We start from the raw sequence: 22,091 nt of genomic DNA on the forward strand, positions 1-22,091 counted from the left end.
GCCGCAGCCCATCTAAGGGTCCTCAGGTGAGAGTAGGCGTCGGCGCTGGGTAACAGGCAACTACACAGCTCAAAGGCAGGTGAAGCACTGTTCCGTTTATTGCAAGTACAAGCTGATTTTTTATATTTTCATTTTTGGCATAGATTAACATTTACAGGTGTACAGCATGATCAGTTAAGCAGAAAAAATCAATACAAAGGTAACCAGGAAAATACGAAAGTTCCCATAGTTTCGGTTATGTTAAACAAAAGTTATTTTGACCAGGAAAACCATTAATCAGACAATTTGAAATAGTTCTATGTATACAGTTTAAATGTCTTATTGTTTATTAAAGTTCTCAGAAATAGTCATTGGCAACAGGTACGCTTAGACCGAGCAGAGGTTAGGAAATTCATTATAAGCCTTTGTAATATCTAACTTAGCTATCTATCTTGCTGTCTAAAATGTTTTTTGTATACTGAGGACTCTGACTCCTTGGTAGTTGTTTCTAAGTGCTTAGTTTGTAATAGCTAACCAGCTTCTTCTGTTTTTATGCCTGTCTAATTCTAATTGATATATATTCCTATTCAAGGTAAAGGAGGGGCTGTTACTCTAACAACTCTTTAACAATCAGGGGCTATTTTCTAAAGGGGTTTTTGCTATTCTATGAGGCAGTTCTGTGGGAATACATATTTTTCCCTGAACTGTTCTTTCTTGGGTGGCTTTCACAGGAACAAATAAGTAAAGTACGATGCCTTAATTCAGCCAGGGTGATATTGCTTAGGACTTGAGCCAACTGTTGTTTTTTCTCTGAGAGTGGTCATTAATTCTAGGAGATTCCAAATTATCAGAAGTGTAAAGGTTAGAATACTAAGAAACAGTAAGAATAAAAGCAACACCATATATCCACTAATGCCACGTCCGTCCTGCTGGAAAANTATCTTTTGAGAAATCTGCTGACAGTCTGATGGGTACTCCTTTGTAGGTGACTGTCCCCTTATCTCTTGCTGCTTCCAGGATTCTCTCCTTCATTTTAATCTTGGGCAATGTAATTATGATGTGCCTTGGTGTGTTCCTTCTTGGGTCCAACTTCTTTGGGACTCTCTGAGCTTCCTGGATTTCCTGGAAGTCTATTTCTTTTGCCAGACTGGGGAAGTTCTCCTTTATTATTTGTTCAAATAAGTTTTCCACTCGTGGCTGTTCCTCTTCCCCTTCTGGTACCCCTATAATTGGGATGTTGGAACGTTTAAAGATGTCCTGGAGGTTCCTGAGCCTCTCCTCATTTTTTTGAATTCTTTTTTTAAATTTAATTTATTTATCTTTAGAGGGGAAGGAGAGAGGGAGAGAAACATCAATGTATGGTTGCCTTTCCTGCGTCCCCTGCTGGGAGTTGGCCTCCAGGGAACCAGCCTGCAACCCAGGTATGTGCCCTGACTGGGAATCGAACAGCGATCGTGTGGTTCGCAGGCCTGTGCTCAATCCACTGAGCTACACCAGCCAGGGCTCATTTTTTTGAATTCTTGTTTCTTCCTTCTTTTCTGTTTGGTTGTTTCATTCTTCCTTCTGGTCCACTCCCTTGATTTGAGTCCCAGTTTCCTTTCCATCACTATTGGTTTCCTGTGCATTTCCCTTCATTTCAGTCAGTTTAGCCTTCATATGTTCCTCTAATTTGTGGCTAAAATCAACCAATTCTGTGAGCATCCTGATCACCAGTATTTTGAACTGTGCGTCTGAAGGTTGACTATTTCTTGGTCACTTAGAATTATAGTCTCTGGAGCTTTGAGCTGTTCTTGAGTCATAATGTTTTGGTCTGTTCGCACCTGTTATGTCTGAGGGGCGGAGCCTTAGGTGTCCGCCAGGGCCAGGCGACCCAGTCACTGGGTTGTGACGATGTATGTGGGGGTGGAGTCAGAGAGGGAAAAAAAATGGTGCTTTGCTCCGTTCCACTCTCTCTCAGATTTCTGTCTCCTCTGCGGCTTCTCACAAGCAAATTGGGCCCCTCTGGTGCCAGTTCCCGGGTGTGTGGGCCCGTGTACTCTCCAGGACCCTGTGGGTCTCTCCAATGAACTCTCTGTGAGCCCGGGAGCCTCTCCCAGCCCCTCAACCCCAAGAAAGTCTTTCCAGTTGGTGTTTTCAGGCTCTAATTCCTGTCGCTGGGGACCTAGCCTGAGCGATCTGTCTCACTGTTCGCTCCTTTGCTTGGTTTATCTGCGCGCGAAATTATGACCGCAGTCAGCCAGCGGCCCTGTGCTCTCACTGGGTCTGCCCGTCGCCACCCCACACCTGGGATCCACCAACTGCCTCTGCTCCTGGGCCGGTCAGACCAAACGGTCTTTCCAGCCCAACCCCGCTCAGCTGCTGACTCTGCCCTTCTTACCGGTCTGGCTGAATGGTTCGTTGTTGTTGGACTTCCATACAGTTCAATTTTCACTGCTTTGGCTGCGTTTTTGTTTCTAAAACTTCACTGTCTTTAAATTTAGTTGTGGAAGGGGGCACAGTGTTTCCACCTACGCCTCCATCTTGTTGTTCACTCTCCTGTTGTTTTCCTGTAAATTGCACTTTATTTCAAGTAGTGAATCCTTCCTTTCTCACTGGGTCTTCTTTTTTTTAAAGATTGTATTTATTTATCTTTAGAGGGGAAGGGAAGGAGAGAGGGAGAGAAACATCAATGTATGGTTGCCTTTCATGCGTCCCCTGCTGGGAGTTGGCCTGCAGGGAAATGGCCTGCAACCCAGGTATGGGCCCTGACTGGGAATCGAACCGCGATCGTCTGAGTCGCAGGCCCGCACTCAATCCACTGAGCTACACCAGCCAGGGCTCACTGGGTCTTTTTCATGCTGCTAAGGTCCCCACTAGGTTCCTTGAGCATCCTTATAACCGGTGTTTTGAACTCTGCATCTGATAGATTGCTTATCTCCATTTCCTTTGGCTTTCTTTCTGGAGTTTTGTTCTGTTCTCTCATTTGGGTCATGTTTCTTTGTCTCCTCATTTCAGCAACCTCCCTGTGTTTGTTTCTGTGTATTAGGTAGAGCTGTTTTGACCTGTGTCTTGGTAGTGTGGCCTAACGTAGTAGGTGTTAGGGTGCTCAGTGAGGAGGGCTGTGAAAGGATTCACAGAAAGAAGAAAAGTGCAGAGAGTAAAGGTTTTGCTTTCCTAAGGAAGGGGGAAGGCTGGTCCCGAGATAGGCACCATTGGGGAGGGGTTAGGGCTTTGGCTTTGGGCTTCTGTTGGGTGAGGGGGCGGCTGTAGAGCAGGATGTTTCTGTTAGGCTATAACTTATTTCAATGTTATCTTGGGTAGGGTCCAAGTCTCAGGTTGCTGTGGTCTGGGACGTCCTGTTTTGAGAGTTCCAGGAGCTTCTGCGCCTTCAGGGCGCTTCCAGGAATTTTCTAGTCCTGAGGATAAAGGCCCAGAAAACAATTAGGGTCAGTCATGCTTTATGGGGTCCAGCCAGTTCTGGGAAAGGGGGCCTGAGAAAGTGACTTTCGTCCTAGTAGTAGCTGTCCTGTAGGGTTCAGTGGCACAGCCTCCCGTACCCCCAAGCTGGGTCTTCGATGTGCACCGTTCGTGTGGGCTGAGTACACCCTCCTCTTGTAGTTCCTTGGTTGCTGTTGGCAAATCAATGGGAGGGATTTGCCCAGGTTAGTCACCTGCAAGGCCTGGCTATGGCCACTGACCACCAACCTCCGCCCTCCGTGGAGGATCAGCTGTGCAGGGGCAGGGTGGTGGTGCCCCTAAGCGGTTTGTAGCTATCCACTGGGTGCGCTGGCCCTGGGGTTTCCCAGGTGGTGCAGGCCAAGGTCAGCCCCCACCTGTGTTTTGCCCGGGGCACCTTGTCTGAGCCGTAAAACAATCTGAGATGGCTGCTACTCGTGCTACGTTTAGAGATTCCCAGGTGAAGCCAAGCTGTGAATCTAATCTGGCTGCCGCCAGGGCTCACGGAAGACAGCTGCCACTTGTTTGATAGAATTTAGGAGCCAAGACCAGACATTCTTTTGGAAAAGCAGCTTGGGTGGTCATGTAAATTGAGTGGGGCAGAGCCTCTGGGGATCTCCAAGGCAGGTCAAACAGTGCTAGCCAGGTTGATGGAGTCTCAGATATGGCACTGGCTTGTCAGCTGTCTTCTGGGAGGGTTTAGCAAACACTCACCCTGATGCCAGACACTCCAGTTTCTCCCTGTGCACCACTGGTGCCTTCCAAGCTGCTAGTCTGGCGCTGGAGCTCAGAGAGAGTGAGTCTGTGTAGGTGAGTCCATGCGTGCATCCTTAATAGGAACCGCGTGGAGCTCTAGAAATTTCTTTCACCAACTCAGTTCCTGCTGGTTTTTGTAGCCAGGAGTTGTGGGGACTTATCTTCCTGGTACTGGAACCTTGGGCTGGGGGTCCTAGTGTGGGTCTGGGACTCCTTGCTCTTGAGATATCCCTCCTAAATTTTTATCCCTGTTGGTGTGGGACCAGCCCATTCAAAGTCTGCGCCCCTCTTACCAGTCTGGACGAATTAATCCCGTAGTTGTCAGACTTCCAGTCAACTTGATTTCATAGTTGTCAGACTTCCATTCAGCTCACTTTCTGACATTCCCGAGTGACGGTGGTTCTGTATTTTAGTTGTAATTTCGATGTGGTCATACAAAGAGGCAAGCCATGTCTGCCTACGCGCAGCCATCTTGACTGGAAGTCCTCTCTGCTGAATTTTCACCCCTGTCCAAAATCAGTTGACCGCATCATTGTGAGTCTATTTCTGGACTCTCTACTTTGTTCCATTCATATATTTACCCATCCTTATTCCAAACCCACACTGTCTTTTTAAAATACCTATAAAAGGCATTTATTTGAGCAAGGGAGAACTGCAGCCTGAGAGGCACAGCTTCAGGGAGCAACCTAAATTGTGTTTCCAACACCATGCTGTCTTAATTATAATAGCTTTACACTATGTCTTGAAGTCAGTTGGTGTAAAAAGTCTCCTTTTTAGAGTGTTCCATGAAGGATTCTTATCCTTTGAAACACCCCTTAGGAAACCCCATTTGCAGAGGATCACCCCACTTTCTCTAGGCTCTCATTCTACCTCTGCAGAGAAGCAGGGATCGTGACTTTGGGCCAGCCGGGCATGGCTTCTTTGGGCCTCAGCTGCCTGCTCCCTCAAAGTGGGTCATCTGACTTGTGCTGCCTTCTAGGTGTGCTTGGCAGGCTCAGTCCGGTGCTGCCTGCAGTGTCAGGACAGACTAAGCCTGTGATAACTGGTTTCCAGATGATTGTTGAGGTTCACCTGGGAGCCAAGACGGGGCTCCCCATTTTGGTGTCCTTGTCCTCAGCAGCAGCTGGAGTGTCAGCCCACCCCAAGTCACCAGGAAGCAAATGGGTCAGATGGAGTGCAGCCAACTGAGCCTTCTTGCACCTTGGACAGCTGTGGACAGCAACTGGAAGACAATCCCCCCAAGAAGGCAGGCACCCCACACATTAGGCCACAGGGGCCCCTGCCAGAGCCTGGCCCACCAGGAGACAAAGACAGTTCCCAGGAAGCGATGCCCTTCATAGCTTCGACAACTCCAGAGGAAAAGACTGACGACTCCTTCCCGCCATCCATGCCAGGACCTAACATGCCCAGAGACTGGTAAGCCATCCTCTGGTGCCACCCCTCCCCCACTCCCTGACCCCAGCCACACTGCTCTTCTGCTAGGTTACAGATGAGGTGAATTCTTGTCCTGACTGCTTCTGACCTGATGTAGGACCTTGGGCAAGTCAAGTCTCTCTGGGTCTGAATTGCCCCATCCATACGAGAGCTCTAATACCAGAATGCTTTGTTCTGTGGGCCATGTCCCCATGTGGGGATGTGAAGGAGTGAGAAGCCCCTCTGAGAGTCAAAGGCCAGGATACTGAGGTGGAGGTGGTGGGCCTGCGTGTCCAGGGAACTGAAAGGACGTGGGTTCAAGGGGCAAGCCCTGAGCTGAGCCCCTCCCCCATGGAGGGTTTCTCCCTTGTTTAGGGTCAAGGCTGTAGAGACCAAGCCAACTCCGGGGCCTGCTCCTCCACCAGTAAGTAGAGCTGGAGTGGGGGTGGGGACGAGTGAGGGGATCAGATGGAGGCGGGGGGTGTTTGGAGTCAGACTGGGGAAGGGGTGTGTTCCTGTGTTTTGGTGTGAGCGCACAAGTGTCTGTGCATGCATGTACATGTGTGTTAACATATATGCACACGTGTGTGTGCCTTTTGGGTGGGGGTCAACCATACTCTCGCACTCTTGAGCCCTTGGGTTCATCCCAGGTCATATCATGGCTTTTTCCACATCAGCATAGATTTCTTTCCACACATTTGCTCTGGATCACAGGATACAATCCACAGCTTCCCTGAGCATCTGAGAGGCTCCCAACCCCCTTCCAGCCTGTGCCCCGCCAACCTCCACCAGCTCTACCACTTCCTGGCACTTGAACTTGACTGGGCAGCCTGTGACCGCAAAGTCATCACCTGCCCCTGCTTCTTTCTCCCGTATCCACTGGACACCGCCAACCCTGGCTAAACCCAACCACCCACTTACCCTCCACCTACATACGAGCAGTTCAACACGCTTGGAGAAAAATCCTGTCTTGTTGGTGGATTTCACTCTCAAGCAATAGCCACTCGTGTCAGAAGCTCCTGGCAATCGTCTGCTGTTTCCTGGCCATGCCACTGTCCCCCTCGGTTCCAGCACGTCATTTCACAACACTACTGTCCATGCCATGCATTTGGGCTGATGATCCGGCCTCATGTGTCATCAAAAAGCGAGAAACGTCAGATGAGAAGAACCACCGCATCGCCCCACCCCCAACCCCACCCCCCCCCCGCCTTCATCTGGTTACAACAGAGGCCGTGAAGATGGGTCCCTGCCCCCATCAACTGCTAGTCCCCCACTCATTCATTAGATCCCAGCCTCTAACCCCTCTCTCCCTTACGATCAGTCTCTGCATCTCTACAGGATCAGTCTCACCAGCACCCAAACATAGGTTAGTAGCTACAATATTAGGCACCAAACACAAACACCTCCCTTGGCCCACACCCCCCTCCAGTCACTGACTGTAAGTATGAGCTGTGTGGGTGGATGGAAGATGAGGCTGAAGGTCACAGGGGGCCACTGCAGGCTCAGGAGTAGCAGGCACAGAAGAAGAGCTACACGGAGGTCATCAGTGCAGCAGCATCTGGTATCACAGCAAGACAAGTGATACCAGGTGGGAGGGGCTCAGGGAGCCAGACTTGCAAGTGTTGAAAGCATCAGAGAAAGATGTTGGGGCCTTGGCATCATCCTTCATGGGAGCTGAACAACTGCAAGGAGCCAAGCTTGGTGCTGGGTCCCAGAATAATCGGGGAGGTTCTGAGATGGACCCCTACCCTCCTGGGGCTCAGAATCTGGATCTGATTTGGGGCCAGAGGCCCCAAACTTTAGTAGCCCCGAGAGCTGTGGGAGAGGTGATGACAAACTGGGCTCATGGCTGCCACCTGGGGTCCCTGCCTACGACTTCCCCCGCCACCATGGGGTAGGAGTTCCAGAACTGCTTGTAACATTGGTCTGAAGCCTAACAGGAACCAAGCGTTTGCCCTTAATTCAGGAAAACAGTCAAAAGAGCCTAGTGGTGGGAAGCAGAGTCGCCCTCTGGGCTGCAGAATTCTCAACTGGTCTGCGCTAAGCACTCTATTCACATGAGCTGGCTCCTCAGATGTCACCAAGAAGAAGGACATAATCAGCGTCATTGGTTAACACCAATTTATCAAAGACAGTGCGCCAGTCCTGACATTGGGAACTTAACGTTGAATGGAGCTTATGATCTAGTCGGGGGAGATGGTTAACAAGTGAACCGATAACTAGTTTCTCTGTAGACAGCAGTGATGCCAGTCACACTGGACGCGGGGAAAGTCTTGGAGGGAGATGATAAATTCTCTGACGGATTGCTCTGAAGTCCAGACAGTAATATTTGAGTTAAGTCTCAAATGACAGGAGGGGCCAAGCTGTGCACGAATCTTGGAGAACATCTGGGCAGGACCGGCCGCAGTGGCAGATGGACATGAGCTTGTCAGGACCGAGTCCCGCCGCAAGAAGACCTGAGCAGGGGAATGAGGCCAGGGTAGGAGAGGACAGGCAAGGAAGTTAGAGGCCTGGCGGGGGCAGGCCACCCAGGACCTTGAAGTCCAGGGTGAGGGTTTGGAGTGAATTCTAATTCTGCACTAAGCCATTGAAGAGTTTTAGGCAAGAGAATGAAATGAACTGATGTAATTTGGAAACATGTAGCAGTGGGTAGATAATGAACTTGGGTGGGGGCCAAGGGTAGACACACTGGCAGCACACTGGACAGGAGATGGTGGTATGACTTGACCAGGGGGCAGCAGCAGGGATGGGGCATGCGGCCGAAGGACTGGCCGGTGGGCTGTGTGGTGGGAAAGGAGGAGGAAGAGTCGTCAAAGGCCTCCGGGTCTGGGCCCTGAGCAGCAGGTGGTGTCCTCAACCAGGGTGGGGGCACTGGGGAAGGAGCAACGGGAGGAAGGAAGTTCTGCTTTGGTCCTGTTCTAGACTCCTGGGAGAAATGTCAAGGAGAACACCTGGAGTTAGGCAGGACAGAGGAGTCAGGACTGGAGGTGTGAATGTCAGAACAATGGAGATAACCTTTAAGAGAGAGTGAACTTAGCCCCGGAGGACAAATCCCGGGCTCGTCACCCACAGCACTTAGAGATGGAAGAATGAGGAAGAACAGGGGAGGGCCGGGAGGAGTGGCCAGCGAGAGTGCAAGTCCGGAGAAGAAAGATCTGCAGAAGGACAGATGGTCGTCTGTGGCCATCACTGCTGAGGGGCGGACTCCGAGGAGGGCAGAGACCTGACCGTGGCCTTGCCAGAGCAGCTCTGGGGAGCAGTGGGTGGAAACTGATTGGAGATGGAGGACAGCCAGGTCCTTCAAGAAATTTCGGTCTAAAGAAAAAGAACAGAGAACTGGGATAGAGGCCAGAGAGGTTTGTAGCATCAGGAGAGTGTTTTATCTTTATTTTTAAAAAGATTTTTATTTATTTTTAGAGAGGGGAAGGGAGGGAGAAAGAGAGTTAAAGAAACATCCATGTGTTTGTTACCTCTCATGTGGCCCCCACTGGGGACCTGACCTGCAACCCAGGCATGTGCCCTGACTGGGAATCGAACTGGTGACCCTCTAGTTTGTAGCCCATGCTCCATCCACTGAGCTATACCAGCCAGGGAAGGAGGAAGATAATATGGATGCTTACATGCTCATGGGAGCAATCTGGTGGGGAAGCAGAGCTGATGTTTTAGGAAGAAAGGGGTGTGTGTGTGTGTGAGTGAGTGAGTGAGTGAGTGACAGAGCTGCATCTCTGAGAAAAGGCTGGGCTAGAGCCCGAAGGGAATGGCCTGGTGGGGGATGGGCTGAGGACCACGGCCATCCCTGTGATGGGAGGGACGGATGCAGTGGGTGGGTGGATTGCTGAGCCAATGAGTGGGAATTTACTGAGTGCCTACTGTATGCGGAGTGTGGGGTAGACAAGGATAAAAGAAGCAGATGGGGTCCCTGCTCTCATGAAGCTTACCTCTGGCCAGACCACGGCAGGCCGTGCTGATTGCAGCGATGGGAATGAATGAGTGGTGGGACCACATCTTGGAGAGCCAGGAGGCAGCAGAGCCCAGGTCAAGAGCAAGGGAGCCCCTGGTGGTGTGCCTGTGAGATTTGGGGGCATCCTCCAGGGTCCCAGAAAGCAAGGGGCAGTATGAGGATGCCCTGGAGAGTGGGGGCACAAGTAGACTGTATGGGACAGTCGGGCCGGCTGGAGGCTTCCCCAGTTCTCTCCCCCTGTTCTGTCCCCAGGAGGTGAGGGACACTGGAGAGAGGAAGGAGCAGGACTGTGCCCAGAAGCAGCCTCAGGAGCCTGCAGTGACCACAGGTGTCCAGAACCATGGGAGCAGCTGGCAGAGTTTCATGAAGTGCTTGCTGGAGGTGGAAGAGGAGGAGGCCACGCATCGAAGGGCCACCAAGGCTCGAGCCCTGCCAAACCGGAAGTCTCCCAGGACCCTGATCCCTGTGTCTGCCTTGGCCTCCAGCCTGCCTCAGACCCCGGCCTCAGGCTCCACTGCGTCCCCTTCCTGGGCCCGGCAGCCAGCCCCAGGGCCAGGCCCTGCCCCTGTGGGAGCCCCCGTCCCCGCCTCCATACCTGGCACAGTCCTGCCAGCACCGGCCCCCGAGGTGGGCTGGAGAAAGGCGGCACTCCTGCACCAGAGCGGCGAGAGGAACCTGGGCCACACCAAGGCACGGTAGGAGCCACGCCAAAAGGGTGCCCAGGACCTGAGCCTCTGTCCCCTTGTCCCTGGGCTCTTTCCCCCAGACTCTTGTCCCTGTCAATGCCCCCATTTCCTCTTGCATGTCCCACTCCACTTCTGCTCCCTTCTATGTCCTCTCCGCCAGCTCTGTGTCCCTGTAGCTAAGTCTCCAGACCCCTTTTCTCTTTCTCCCTCCCCTCTATGTCGCTCCTCCCCTGGGTCACTCAGCCTCTCTCGACCTGTCAAAGCCTCCCCCAGGGCCCTGCCCATGACCTTCTCTGCCCCGGCTTCCCCCTTGGCCTCCCCTCGCTTTGGGTGGCAGCCTTAGGCACGGGCTGGCAGCTGGATGCAGGCCCCCAGCCCGGCTCTGTCCTCTGCAGGCAGGAGCTGGAGGAAGGCTGCCCCCTGCAGCTGTCTCAGAACTGGGAGGAGCTGGTGGAGGAGCACCTCACCCTGAAGCAGGAGGAAGGTGAGGGCAGGCCTGGCCAGAGAAGGCTCTCAGGGGGGCAGGTGGAACGCTCAGTCCTTTGGGGTTCTTAGACCTGGGGTGAGGGGTGAGGGTAGGTTCAGATCATACTGCTGCCCTGTGCCCCGCCGCAGTGCTGTGAGTGGACCCAGTGGGTTATCTGGCTAGGGGACAGTGCAGGGTAGGAGGGTGGGGGTCCAGGCCTCATGATGGGGCCTCTGGTTTGGGGTCCAGTATGCTTCCCAGCCCCATGGTCACCTCACTGGGCAATCAAAGCAAGCCTGCCAAGGTTCTGGATGTGTTTCGGCCTCCCCCCACACGAGCCCACCCTTTTGGTCCTCTTTAGGAGCAGCCTGGGTGAGAGTCAGGGCCCACCCCATCCTACCCACACCTGAAAATGTGGAAGTCCTGAGCACCCACCCTGGGCAATGTGCTGTGCCCTTCGCTCTCCATCATCCCCGGGGCTGGGCCCTGTAACTCCACTTACCTGATCGCTGCCTAATCAGCGCTCTGTGCACACTGCCAGCCTGGCCTCACCTCGCCCTGGCCCTGAAAGAGCGGGTGTACATCCTCCTGCACCCTTCACTCCTCCCCAGAATCTGGCACCCTCCTCTTCTGCCTGCTCCAAGTGCACGCTCTGGCTCCTTACGACCTCATCCTTGACGTTTACAGGCTTGCAGAGTCTGTTACATGCCAGGCACTGAGTTAATACAGCCGCTCCTGGAGGGTGCACTATGTCCATCTTCTGCATGAGAAAGTCGAGGCTCAGAGAAGGGCAGGGCCTCACCCCTGGCAACTGGATTAGTTTACTTGGCCCGCCCTAACAAAGTACTGCAAACTGGGTGGCTTAAAGTTTATTTCCTCTCAGTTCCGGAGGCTAGAAGCCTACAGTCAAGGCGGTGCAGGTTTGGGGCCTCTCTCCTTGGCTTACAAATGGCCGCCTTCCCCCGTGTCCCTCCATGGTCTGCTCTGCGTGTGAGCACATTCTGGGTGTCTCAATGCCCCCAGTGTCCTCTTCTTACAAGGATATCAATTAGATCGGATTAAGGGCCACCCTTGTGGCCTCACTTTAACTTAATCTCCTCTAAAGACCTCCTCTTCAAACAGTCACATTCTAAGGGGGTTAAGGCTTCAACACAGGAATTTCAGGGGGACGTGGTTCAGCCCACGACCACAATCCCAGGCCAGTCTCCACACCAGGCCTGTGGATGCTAACCCACATTTCGCTGTGGGCTGGGAGACCAGGCGCTAAGCATGCATGAGCAGGGCGCCACCACGGGGCTTTCTCGGCACCCTCCGGGTCCCCTGCTCCGGTCCAGGTGACGGAAGCTGCCCTCGAAGCCCTGTTCACGCAGACGAGGGACCACAGAGCACCAAAGTCAAGGGCGCAGACTGAGAGTCCGAAAGACCTGTCTCATGGGTGACCTAACCTCTGAGCCTCAGTTTCCCCAGTTTTACAGAAGAAACAAGCACCCCGCTCCTCTAAGGCTGTCCGTGAGAGTTGCTGAGCAGCTTAGCTTTTGCCGCCCTGCCTGAGCCCTCGGTCTGACTTGGTGTAGAGTGGAGTAAGGGGAGGGGAGACCACACCCCTACACTTTCACTTTTTTGGGTCCTTTGTCCCTCCACCCAGCTGTGCTAGTGAAGGACACTGGGCAAGAGGGTGGCTGGAGGGGATGAGACAAGCGGTAGAAACGAGAAATGTCCCCACGACACGTAACCCCACCGCCCGGCCCAGCCTTCCACAGTTACTTTGAGATCTTCAGTGGCCACGGTGAGGTGGACGCACGCAGCCTGGAGAGTGTCCTGCTCCTCGTGGGCATCTCCCTGACACCGGCCCAGGTGGAGGAGGCCCTGATGAGTGCCGATGTTGACGGTGAGTGGGGCGGCTCCGCGGCAGTTAAGTCGCTTGGGGCTCTGAGTGCAAAGGGCCCTGCCCTTGGTTTAACACTCTGCTATCGCAGTCTAGACATTCTTTTTAAAAGATTCTATTTCTTTATTTTTAGAGAGAGGGGAAGGCAGTGAAAAAAGAGAGAAACATCATTCAGGTGCCTCTCACACACCCACAACCTGGGACCTCACCCACAACCCAGATATGTGCCCTGACCAGGAATCGAACCAGTGACGTTTTGGTTTACGGGATAACGCCCAACCCACTAAGCTATACCAGTCCGGGCTAGAAATTTTTGATAATGCTTTCTGCATTTTCATTTTGCACTGGACCCTACAAATTGTGTCGCTTGTCCTGGCCCTAAAAGCTAAGGCCTTCTGAGCACCCACTCCATGCCAGGGTCTGGGGACTCAGAGATGGCCAAGACCTTCCTGCTGGCCCCAAGATGTACGTGGTTGCTGAGACCCCTCCCTTCCAGCCCTCCAGGTGTGCTTCACTGGACATTCCCCTGTGACTTGGTCACTCATTTTATCTTTTTAAAATATATTTTTAATATTTTTTATTTATCTTTAGAGGGGAAGGGAAGGAGAGAGGGAGAGAAATATCAATCTATGGTTGCCTCTTGTGCGTCCCCTGCTGGGAACTGGCTTACAACCCAGGCATGTGCCCTGACTGGGAATCAAATCACGATCCTCTGGTTCGCAGGCCCATGCTCAATCCACTGAGCCACACCAGCCAGGGCTTGGTCACTCATTTTACCAACCGTGTGACCTGGGGCAAGTCACTGAAGTTCACCAAGCCTCAGTTTCCCCACCTGTACAACAGAACTGATGGCAGTATCCATTTCACCGTGCTGCTGAAAAGATTTAATGAGATGATCCAGGCAAAGCATTTTTGCGCCAAACACCTGGTGCACAGAACGCACCCAGAAGACACCAGCTGCTGGTACCTTCATCCACTAGATATTAAATGCCCCCTGTGCGCAAAGCCTGGAGCTGGGCGCTGAGGATAGAGATGCGTGCGTCCCACACAGCCTGCCCTCAAGGTGCTCACACAGACGCTGGGGTGGATGGAAGAGTCTTCCTAAGGTGGCGTGGAGCCAGGGCTCAGGAAGGAAGGCTTCCTAGGAGAGGGGATGCCTGAGTCACATTGGGAAAGACTAAGCAGCGGTTAGGCAAGGAGAGAAGAAAGAAAAAGGGGCATTCCTGGTGGAAGGAATAACCTAGACACGGGGAAGAGGGCGCAGGGCGTGGGGAGCAGAGGGGCCGTGGAGGGCCCGGGACCCTGACCGCTGCCCCCCACCCCCCACCCCCGGCTCCCTGCATGAGTGCGAGTCTTCACACACAAGGCGAGAGTCTAAGCCAGCCCTGCCCCACACAACCCTGGCAATAAGCTGCTTTTCTCTGCGCTTCAGGCCTCATCTGTGCCATGGGGACAAGAGTATTGACCCCCTCCCCCCTCCCCCCGCCCAGAGGGTGGTTTGAAGGATCGGAGATTATTCATTCATTCATCAGGTAGTTCAGAGAACAGTGGCCAAGACCTGCCTGTCTTAGGCCCGAGGACACAGCGCAGAACAGAACAAGCCCAGTTCCCGCCTCCCCAGAACCTCCACGGGACTCCACATCTTCTGAGTGTGCGGGTGAAATTCGGGATCGTGTGAGAGTATTTGATGGGGATGGACCTGGGCTGCTCTGACCTCTCTGAGGAAGGGACGCTCCGAGGGAAGGAGTTGGAGGGTGATGGTGGGAATTCTAGGAAGGGGAAGCAGCATGTGCACAGGTCCTGAACAGGAAAGAACGTGGTTCCTGGGAGAAGAGCAGGTTAGGGCTGGAGGGACTTGGCAACAGGTGAGGCTGGAGACAGGTGACAGGCAGGTGTAGCAGGGCCTTGAATGCCAAAGTGGAAGCCTTGTCTGTACGTATGAATTCTCACGCAGCCACTAGCACACGGTGCTAATAACAATAGTTACTGTTTAGTGAGCATATATTATACGCATGGCCCTGTTCTGAGTACTGTGCCTCATTTTATCTCCCATGAGATAGGTATGATGGTTGTCCTTGCCCTACAGATGGGAAAGCTAAAGCTTAGTGGCATTCAGAGATGTACCAAGGTCACACAGGTAGTAAGTGGTAGACCTGGGATATGAACCCAGACTGCTGCCTTGAAGGACTCACGTTCTGGGAGCTTCTAACCCAGGAAATTTTAATTTTTGCCTTCCACTTTCCTGCACCATGCTTTCTGCATTGAATATGAGCTACTTTTATCATCAAACCCAATGAGTAAATATTAGCAATCATGCCTGGGCTGCAATACCTGAACCTGCTCGGGAAGGCCCCTGGCCACCCCGAGTTCTTCTGGCCTCCACAGGAGATGGTCACGTGGGCTTCAAAGACTTCTTGGCCGTAATGACAGACACGAGGCGCTTCTTCTGCTCTGTGGGTGAGCAGGGATGAACCCAGGGCAGTCCGAGCCGGGGGAGGGAAGGGGTGGATGAGGGTAGGGAGCACCCGGGGCTAGCAAATGGTAATGGCAGCCACCATCCCACGTTCCCAGAACAGAACGCCTCCACGGACGTGGCTCCCCCGAATCCTCACACTCTGTTTTTTGAGATCCTGTCCCTGCTGGTGGAGATGCTGGCCTTACCCGAGGCAGCCTTAGAGGAGATCACCAAGTGAGTGGGGCTGGCTGTTGGAGGGGGAGGGTTGGGGACACAGAAATGGGGCTTTTGATGGTTAAAGGACTCTGCCTCAAGTGAAAGAAACCGAAATAAGACAGACTGAAGTGCCCTGGCTGGGTGGCCCGGTTGGTTGGAGCGTTGTCCCTACACCTAAAGTTTGCACATTCAATCCCAAGTCAAGGCACATGCCTAGGTTGTGGGTTTGATGCCTGGTTGGGGCACATCTTTCTGTCTCTCACGTTGATATTTCCCTCTCCACCCCCTGCCCCCGCACCTAAAATATATAAGCATATCCTCAAGTGAGGATTCAAAAAAGAAGAATGTTTCTTTCTCCTGGCACAGGGAAGGCACCTCTCATGTGGGAATGGCTGGCTTTCAGAAAAAGGAAGGTGAGGGTGCCCTTTTTGCATCTGCTGTTTTTCAAGTGCCTTTAGCTTAAAATAGTCAATATACCAAATTAGCCTATTTTGGGTTGGTCTGTACTGAACTCCTTTGTCCCCCCACTCCCCTGTCCTAAAATTTCCCTAAAAGTTGCACATATTAAAAGCTTAGCTGGTGGCTGTGGAAAGAAATTTGAGCTAAGAGCTCTGTAAGAGGAAAACATAGATTGGAACGAGCAGAAAAGAGCACATCCGAGCACACTGTCCCGTATTTCATCGGACCAGCCTCTTGTTAGTCCTGAGAGCAGGCTGGTTCAGACTGTGGCTCACCTGCAGAGGTGCTGGAGCAGGTGCGACTTGGGCACCGCCACAGGAGTGAGGCCTGCACATGGTGTGAGCAATCAAGCATTTAATGAGGGCCATTTCTTTGAGACAAAAGAGAAACAGAGGTTAAAGATCAGTACAGATTGTAAACTCAGTTTTTGAGTGCAGAGGGCAGTGGATCAAGAAGATGTTCACACCTTGGGCTGAAAGCACCTTCAGAAGGTGGGGTGAGGACAGGCAGTGGCCATCTGATCAATTTCCTGGCTTGCAGTTTGAATGTCTTTGGTGATGGCACAGGCCACGGGATATTGCAGTGAACTTGAGGAATGGCCTGTGTAGTCGCAGGCACAAAGGTTGGGTACATGTGATCTGTTCTGATTTTGAGGGGGAAATTTGTATTAACTCATTCAGCTTTAGCTTGCAGGACAGGCTAGATTTTACTGATGCCAAGTCTGGAGGGTGGGAGAAAAACTGGAAATGCTAATTACTGACAAAATGCACAAAATGGCAGAAGTCAGTTTATAAAGGGGACAAAAAACTCAGGGAATTTGGCACTGTTCAACAACCCACAAAGGTGTGTTAAGAGTTTTTACTGAAACATGGACTCTTTTTCTCTACAATCACCCCCATTTTTAAAAAGATCTATCTATCTATCTATCTATCTATCTATCTATCTATCTATCTATCTTTAGAGGGGAAGGGAAGGAGAAAGGGAGAGAAATATCAATGTATGGTTGCCTCTCATGCGTCCCCTGCTGGGAACTGGCCTGCAACCCAGGCATGTGCCCTGGCTGGGAATCAAACCGCGATCCTTTGGTTCGCAGGCCAGTGCTCAATCCACTGAGCTACACCAGCCAGGGCTGTCAATGACCCCCATTTTTATCAAAGCTGATCCAAGACTAATTTGTTTGTAAAAATAAGTCTGGTCTCATTAAACTTGGCTTGACTGGATAGGTGTAGCAAAAAGTGATTTCTCATACAGGCTCTTTCACAAGCACCATCCCGTACACCAAAAGGTTGCGGCTTTGAGTCAGGGACATTCCTAGATTCCAGGTTCAGGCCCTGGTCGGGGTGCACATGGGGCCTATAACCAATTAATGTTTCTCTCTCACACCGATGTTTCTCTCTCCTCTCTCTCTAAAACCAATAAACACATCCTCAGGTGAGGATTTTTTTAAAAAGGCAGTAATAATTCAACAGGCACAGTACTGCCAGCCCTCGAAATTTCTGTCTTTTAAGCTACAGCGATCCCATCTAAACTGCTTGTCCTACATGGCAGTCACACTGTCACTGTGGGGTCCCCCTTTATCTTCCTTTACCTCTGTCTCTCTCCTGTATTAGACCCTGAGCTCTGCACGTGTATCTTCTTCTTTTTTTTTTTTTGGTTTATGCCCTCATTTTGGAAGAACATGTGTTCTTTAGTAGCTTCTTGAGAAAGGATGTGTGGGAGGTGGAATTTTTAAGTCTGCTAAAGTGTTTATTCTAACCCAAAGGTATTAAATAGGTTAGCTGGGCATAGAACTCTAGGTGTCTTAGTCAAGAAATTGACCCAATGTTCAAACAAGATAGTTTATTCCTCTCGTATATCGACAGCCTGGCGGAAGCAGGCAGGAAGACAAGGTCCCCCCAGGCACCCAGTTCCTTTACAACTCACTGTCGCACCATTCCCTAGGTCAATCCTGAGCTGAGATACCAGCCACACACCAGAGGTCAAGCCCACACAGGGCGGGGCAAAGGAGGACGTGAAAAGCAGCAAATCCCTTTAAAACTTGGAGCGTGAGAGTTGTGCTCACAGGCTCATGTCCTGCTGGCACCTGTGTGGTGTTTTCTCTTTTAAGATTTTATTGATTCATTTTTAGATAGAAGGGAAGGAGAAAGGGAGAGAAACATCAATGTGTGGTTGCCTCTCACATGTCCCCTACTGGGGACCTGGCCCACAACCCTGGCATGTGCCCTGACTGGGAATCGAACCGGCGACCTTTTGGTTCTGAGTCCAGCATTCAAACCACTGAACTATACCAGCCAGGGCTATTTTCTCATCCATCTTTCTATGCAGTGCATTGCCTTTTCAGGTTCCCATTTTACGCAGGGGTCTAGATCCAATCTCCATGTGAGGGCCATAGTATTCAATTTTCTTTGTGTGAAGCCCATTAAACCCCAAAGTTCCAGGCCCCAGGGATAGGCAGAGGCCCTAGCAGGTCCATTAGCTAAAGCCCTAACAGTTTCACAACACCACCGTCTACAAAGCCCCAGGCTGGCTGGCCCTGCCATCTTGCTGCCCACATGTCCCCACTCCCTCCCACGCCTCCTTGCAATTCCTAGAGGGCACCAAGCTCTTTGTAACCTCCTGGCCTTTTCACCGGCCACTACCTCTAGATCTCCATTTGGCTTGCTCCCTCCTCTCATTCTGCTCAAATGCCACCACCTCCAAGATTCAAAATAGCTCCTCATCACTGCCCCCTACCCAGCTTTGACTTTCCCTTACAGCATCCATCACCACTGCCGTGGTGACATGTTTTACTTACTTGTTCATGGTCTGGCTCTCCCACTAGATATGCACCTTGGTAGCTGATTTAGAAAGTAATCCCAGGGAACAGGAGTTGGGAAGGGACAAGAACAACAAAGGAGGAGAAGCCAATACAAGGAGGTGCTTGTGGGTCAACCACTCCCAGGATCTTCAGAGATTGACTGGGGCTCAGAACTCAGGGGAAGAGAGAAGCCTGTATCCTTCAGCCGCTGGCTCCTTTGCCCAAAGGTGGCCCCATACAAGGTGTTTAATTCCCCTGCACTTCTGGGTGGCACGTGGGTCAGAGAAGCTCTGGGACAGGAAGCAAGGGGCTCTGGCCTGAGATAAGACCGTGTCAGGTGGTGACTGAGCAAAGCTGGTGGGAGCCCTTGCAGCAGTGGCTAGAGGTGGGGCTGAGGGGCTGTGATACGAGATCCTAAACGAGCATGCACCCGGGATAGCCCTTCCCCAAGTACTTAGATGGGTGGCCAGCGCACCGTAAAACACTCCACGGTATTTGCTGAACGGTGTGCTGTCTAGTGGAGAAAAGGCAGGTAGTGGTGTTTTAAAATAAAATGAGTTGTGGGTTACGACGGGGTAAGTACAGGTTACTGGGGCCGCATAGTGGGAGTCGAGCTGGTCTGTAGGAGGAGCCAGAACTGTCTGGAGGAGACAGCCCTTAAGCTGAAATCAGGAAGACCAGCAGGAGTTAACTGCACAATGACATACAGCACTTGCTCATCTAAGTACAATAAAAGTATCAGTGACAGAAGTCAAAGGTAACATTTACCAAGCTCTTTCCTTGGGCCACACGATTTGCTGAGTGCCTGACAGACCTTGTTTTTGTTTTTTAGATTTTATTTATTTTGAGAGAAAGGAGAGGGATACATTGTCCTGTTGCCTCTTGCGAACCCCCACAGGGGTTCTGGCCAGCAACCCAGGCATGTGCCCTGAGTGGGAATTGAACCGGAGAGCTTTTGGTTTGCAGGATGACAATGGGCCTTGTTATTTAACCCTGTAACACGTGGACCATTAGATCCATTTCATCCAGGGGACACCTAAAGCTCCAATAAGTCAAGTGACATGTGGTGACAGGAATGAGAACTGTTTCCCCCATTTACAGAGGGAGGACAGTGACAGAGGCTCAAAGCAGAGCCATGACTCGCCCATGTCACAGGAGGTTAAATGGCAGCGTTGGGACTAAAACCCTGGTCTCCCAACCCCCGGGTCTGTTCCTGCTCCAGAGCTCGTCAGACAGAACTTAGGGAAGAGTGAGGGAGGAGGAGGGTAAATTAAACACAGCCAGGCTGAGCTGGGTGCACTGCCTCCCCAGCTATTACCAGAAGAAGCTGAAGGAAGGTACGGGTAAGACCCAGGAGATGGAATCAGCCCTCGGCCGGCTGCGGTCCCGGAAGAAGCTTCCCTACAACCCGCAGCAGGCCAACACCTTGGAAGTCCCAGAGAGAAGGGTCCTCAGGATTCTGAGTCGCCTGAAGCAGCAGAACTACGGTGAGGGCCCTGGACAAGGTGGGGACTCTGCTGTCCTGTATATTGGCCCCTCCCCCTGGGCCCCCACACAGCCAGAACTGAGAGCTGAGGCATGGTTTCCCCTCTAGGGCTGACTGTGTGCCTCAGTCAATGGGCTGATAATCGCTACCCCATCTTCAGGCCCCTGACAAAGGCCTTCAGCAGCCTCTTCCTGGTATCCTAGTCCTGACCACAGGTTAGTCCTAGGTATCAGGACTGAGAAGGGAGCGTGATCAGCGCTCCCCAATCATTTATTGAGTACCCACTGGGGTCACTCACTGTGCTCGGTCCTTTGCAGATACACTCGAATGGAATCCCCACAATTCCATTACCTACCGTTTTACAGATAATTAACTAAGTAAATTGAAGCAACTTGCTCAAGCTCCCACATGTTAAACAAGGAGTTTATACCCAGGTCTGACTCCAAAACCTGAGCTCTTTCCACTGGGCGAGGCAACCTCCCCGTAACAGTAGTTACTATTTATTAGACTCCGCTGTGGGCCCAGTGATGGGCTAGGAGCCTCCAGAGTCCAGAGTGTGCCTACCGGCTTTGCCAGGACCCATCACAGAAGACAGCCTTTTAAGCAGTTATTAGCCTGTACCCTGTGCTCAGCTGAGCGCTTTGCATATATTCTCCCTTTAACCCTCCCCATCCACTGGGAGGTGGTATCACTCTCTCCAGCTTATATGGAGGCTGAAAGAACCAATTTGCCCAAACCCACTCAGCTCGTTGTATGGCAAAGCTGGGACTGCACCGGGATCTGCCTGCCTCCCAAGGCTGATAATTCAAGCATTCCCCTCTCCTGCTTTCTCCTGTCAACAGCGGCCAACCTGCAGAGCCCCTATGCCCAGGTGCCCTGCGTGCCACTCTGCCCAAGGCTGGACAAGATGGTCGGCCGGAAGCAGGGCGGCCACTACGTGCTGGACCAGTGCAACCCCATCAGCCTGGGCTCTGGCACCCACAGCCTCCTGATCCAGTCAGGACCTCGAGGAGGCAGGTAGGTCCCCAGAGACCGAGGGCCCCAGCCCAGGCTCACCCACCTCCTTCGTTTCTAGGCCCTTGGCCTAACCTGAGAATCCACCCTTCCAAGAAATGATGCCCAGGAGACTGCTGCTATAGAAAGAAAAAAGAAGGGGGAAAATGAACCTTTGTTGAGGGCCGGTGCACCAAGTAGACAGTTCAGAAGTCAGGATACGTGTGCCTTCTTGTGTCCAGGACTCAGTGGCACATGCTGTCTTTCTCTCAGGCTGGCATTACCTGCCTTTCTCATCAAGGGGTTTAACGCTCAAGTCCTGTGCCCAAGTCTGGGTCCATGTCAGGAGTAGCAGGAAACAGAGGTAGCATCTGGGTAGAGGGAAGCCTCCCCTGCAGTATCCCCTTCCCGCTCTTCGGGGATAAAGGAACACTCAACTTCTAACCAGGCCCCCGAGCCCAACCAGCTCCATCACTTCCCAGGGAAGGCCTCTTCTCCCCTTGGGCACACGGGGTGGCTCACTTCCTCCCACTGTCTCCCCCACCTCACTCCCTAGGGACCACAGCTCTGGGCCGGCTCGAACCCACTGACCTCACAGAGTCCTGACTCTGGACAGCTGCTGAAGGCCCGCAGACAGATAGGTCATCAGGCAGGGACACTGCTGGATTTTGCTTTTGTGGCCTGGTAAGCCAATAAACACCAAGAACCTCAGCCTCTGTGGGTGGTCCAGGGGCCCCTGCCCTCTGGGCACTCACCTGCTCCCTTGCCATCCTGGTGCCAGGGAAGCTCCCCACCCCAGGTTCTCACTCCTCCACTAGGCTCTTGGGGCACAAGGCCCCAGCCTCCCTCAGGCTTGAGAACCCCTGAAGCAAGAGGCACCTCAAAACTCTGCCCAGGGTCAGGGCTCTAGCTAGAGGTGGCCATGGGTGCAAATTCTTGATCTCCTGTGCACCCCCAAAGGCAGGAACTCGCTCGGAGCGGTAAGCACAGGGAAGTGCCTGGGAAAGACCCTGATCCTTAAAAGGGACAGACCCCATGGAAGGCTGGAAGCGTCTCACCCATGCTCTGGCCAATGTAGCCCCAGGACCTGGAGGCCCCTTCCCT

At 52.4% G+C, this 22,091-nt stretch overlaps 1 protein-coding gene across 1 annotated transcript; it reads left to right on the forward strand.

The window, feature by feature from the left end:
• The first annotated feature begins 5,497 nt into the window (after positions 1-5,497).
• SPATA21 (spermatogenesis associated 21) lies at positions 5,498-21,082 on the forward strand. Its single transcript, XM_037045049.1, has 10 exons — positions 5,498-5,586; positions 5,959-6,007; positions 9,797-10,239; positions 10,626-10,714; positions 12,447-12,584; positions 14,967-15,038; positions 15,153-15,270; positions 19,820-19,995; positions 20,837-21,011; positions 21,070-21,082. The coding sequence occupies exons 1-10, from the start codon at positions 5,498-5,500 to the stop codon at positions 21,080-21,082; spliced, it is 1,362 nt and encodes a 453-aa protein (XP_036900944.1).
• Positions 21,083-22,091: the final 1,009 nt, after the last annotated feature.

The sequence above is a fragment of the Sturnira hondurensis genome, unplaced genomic scaffold (assembly GCF_014824575.4).
Source record: "Sturnira hondurensis isolate 20B ecotype Veracruz unplaced genomic scaffold, ASM1482457v3 Scaffold0004257, whole genome shotgun sequence".
Classification (NCBI taxonomy): Eukaryota; Metazoa; Chordata; class Mammalia; order Chiroptera; family Phyllostomidae; genus Sturnira; species Sturnira hondurensis.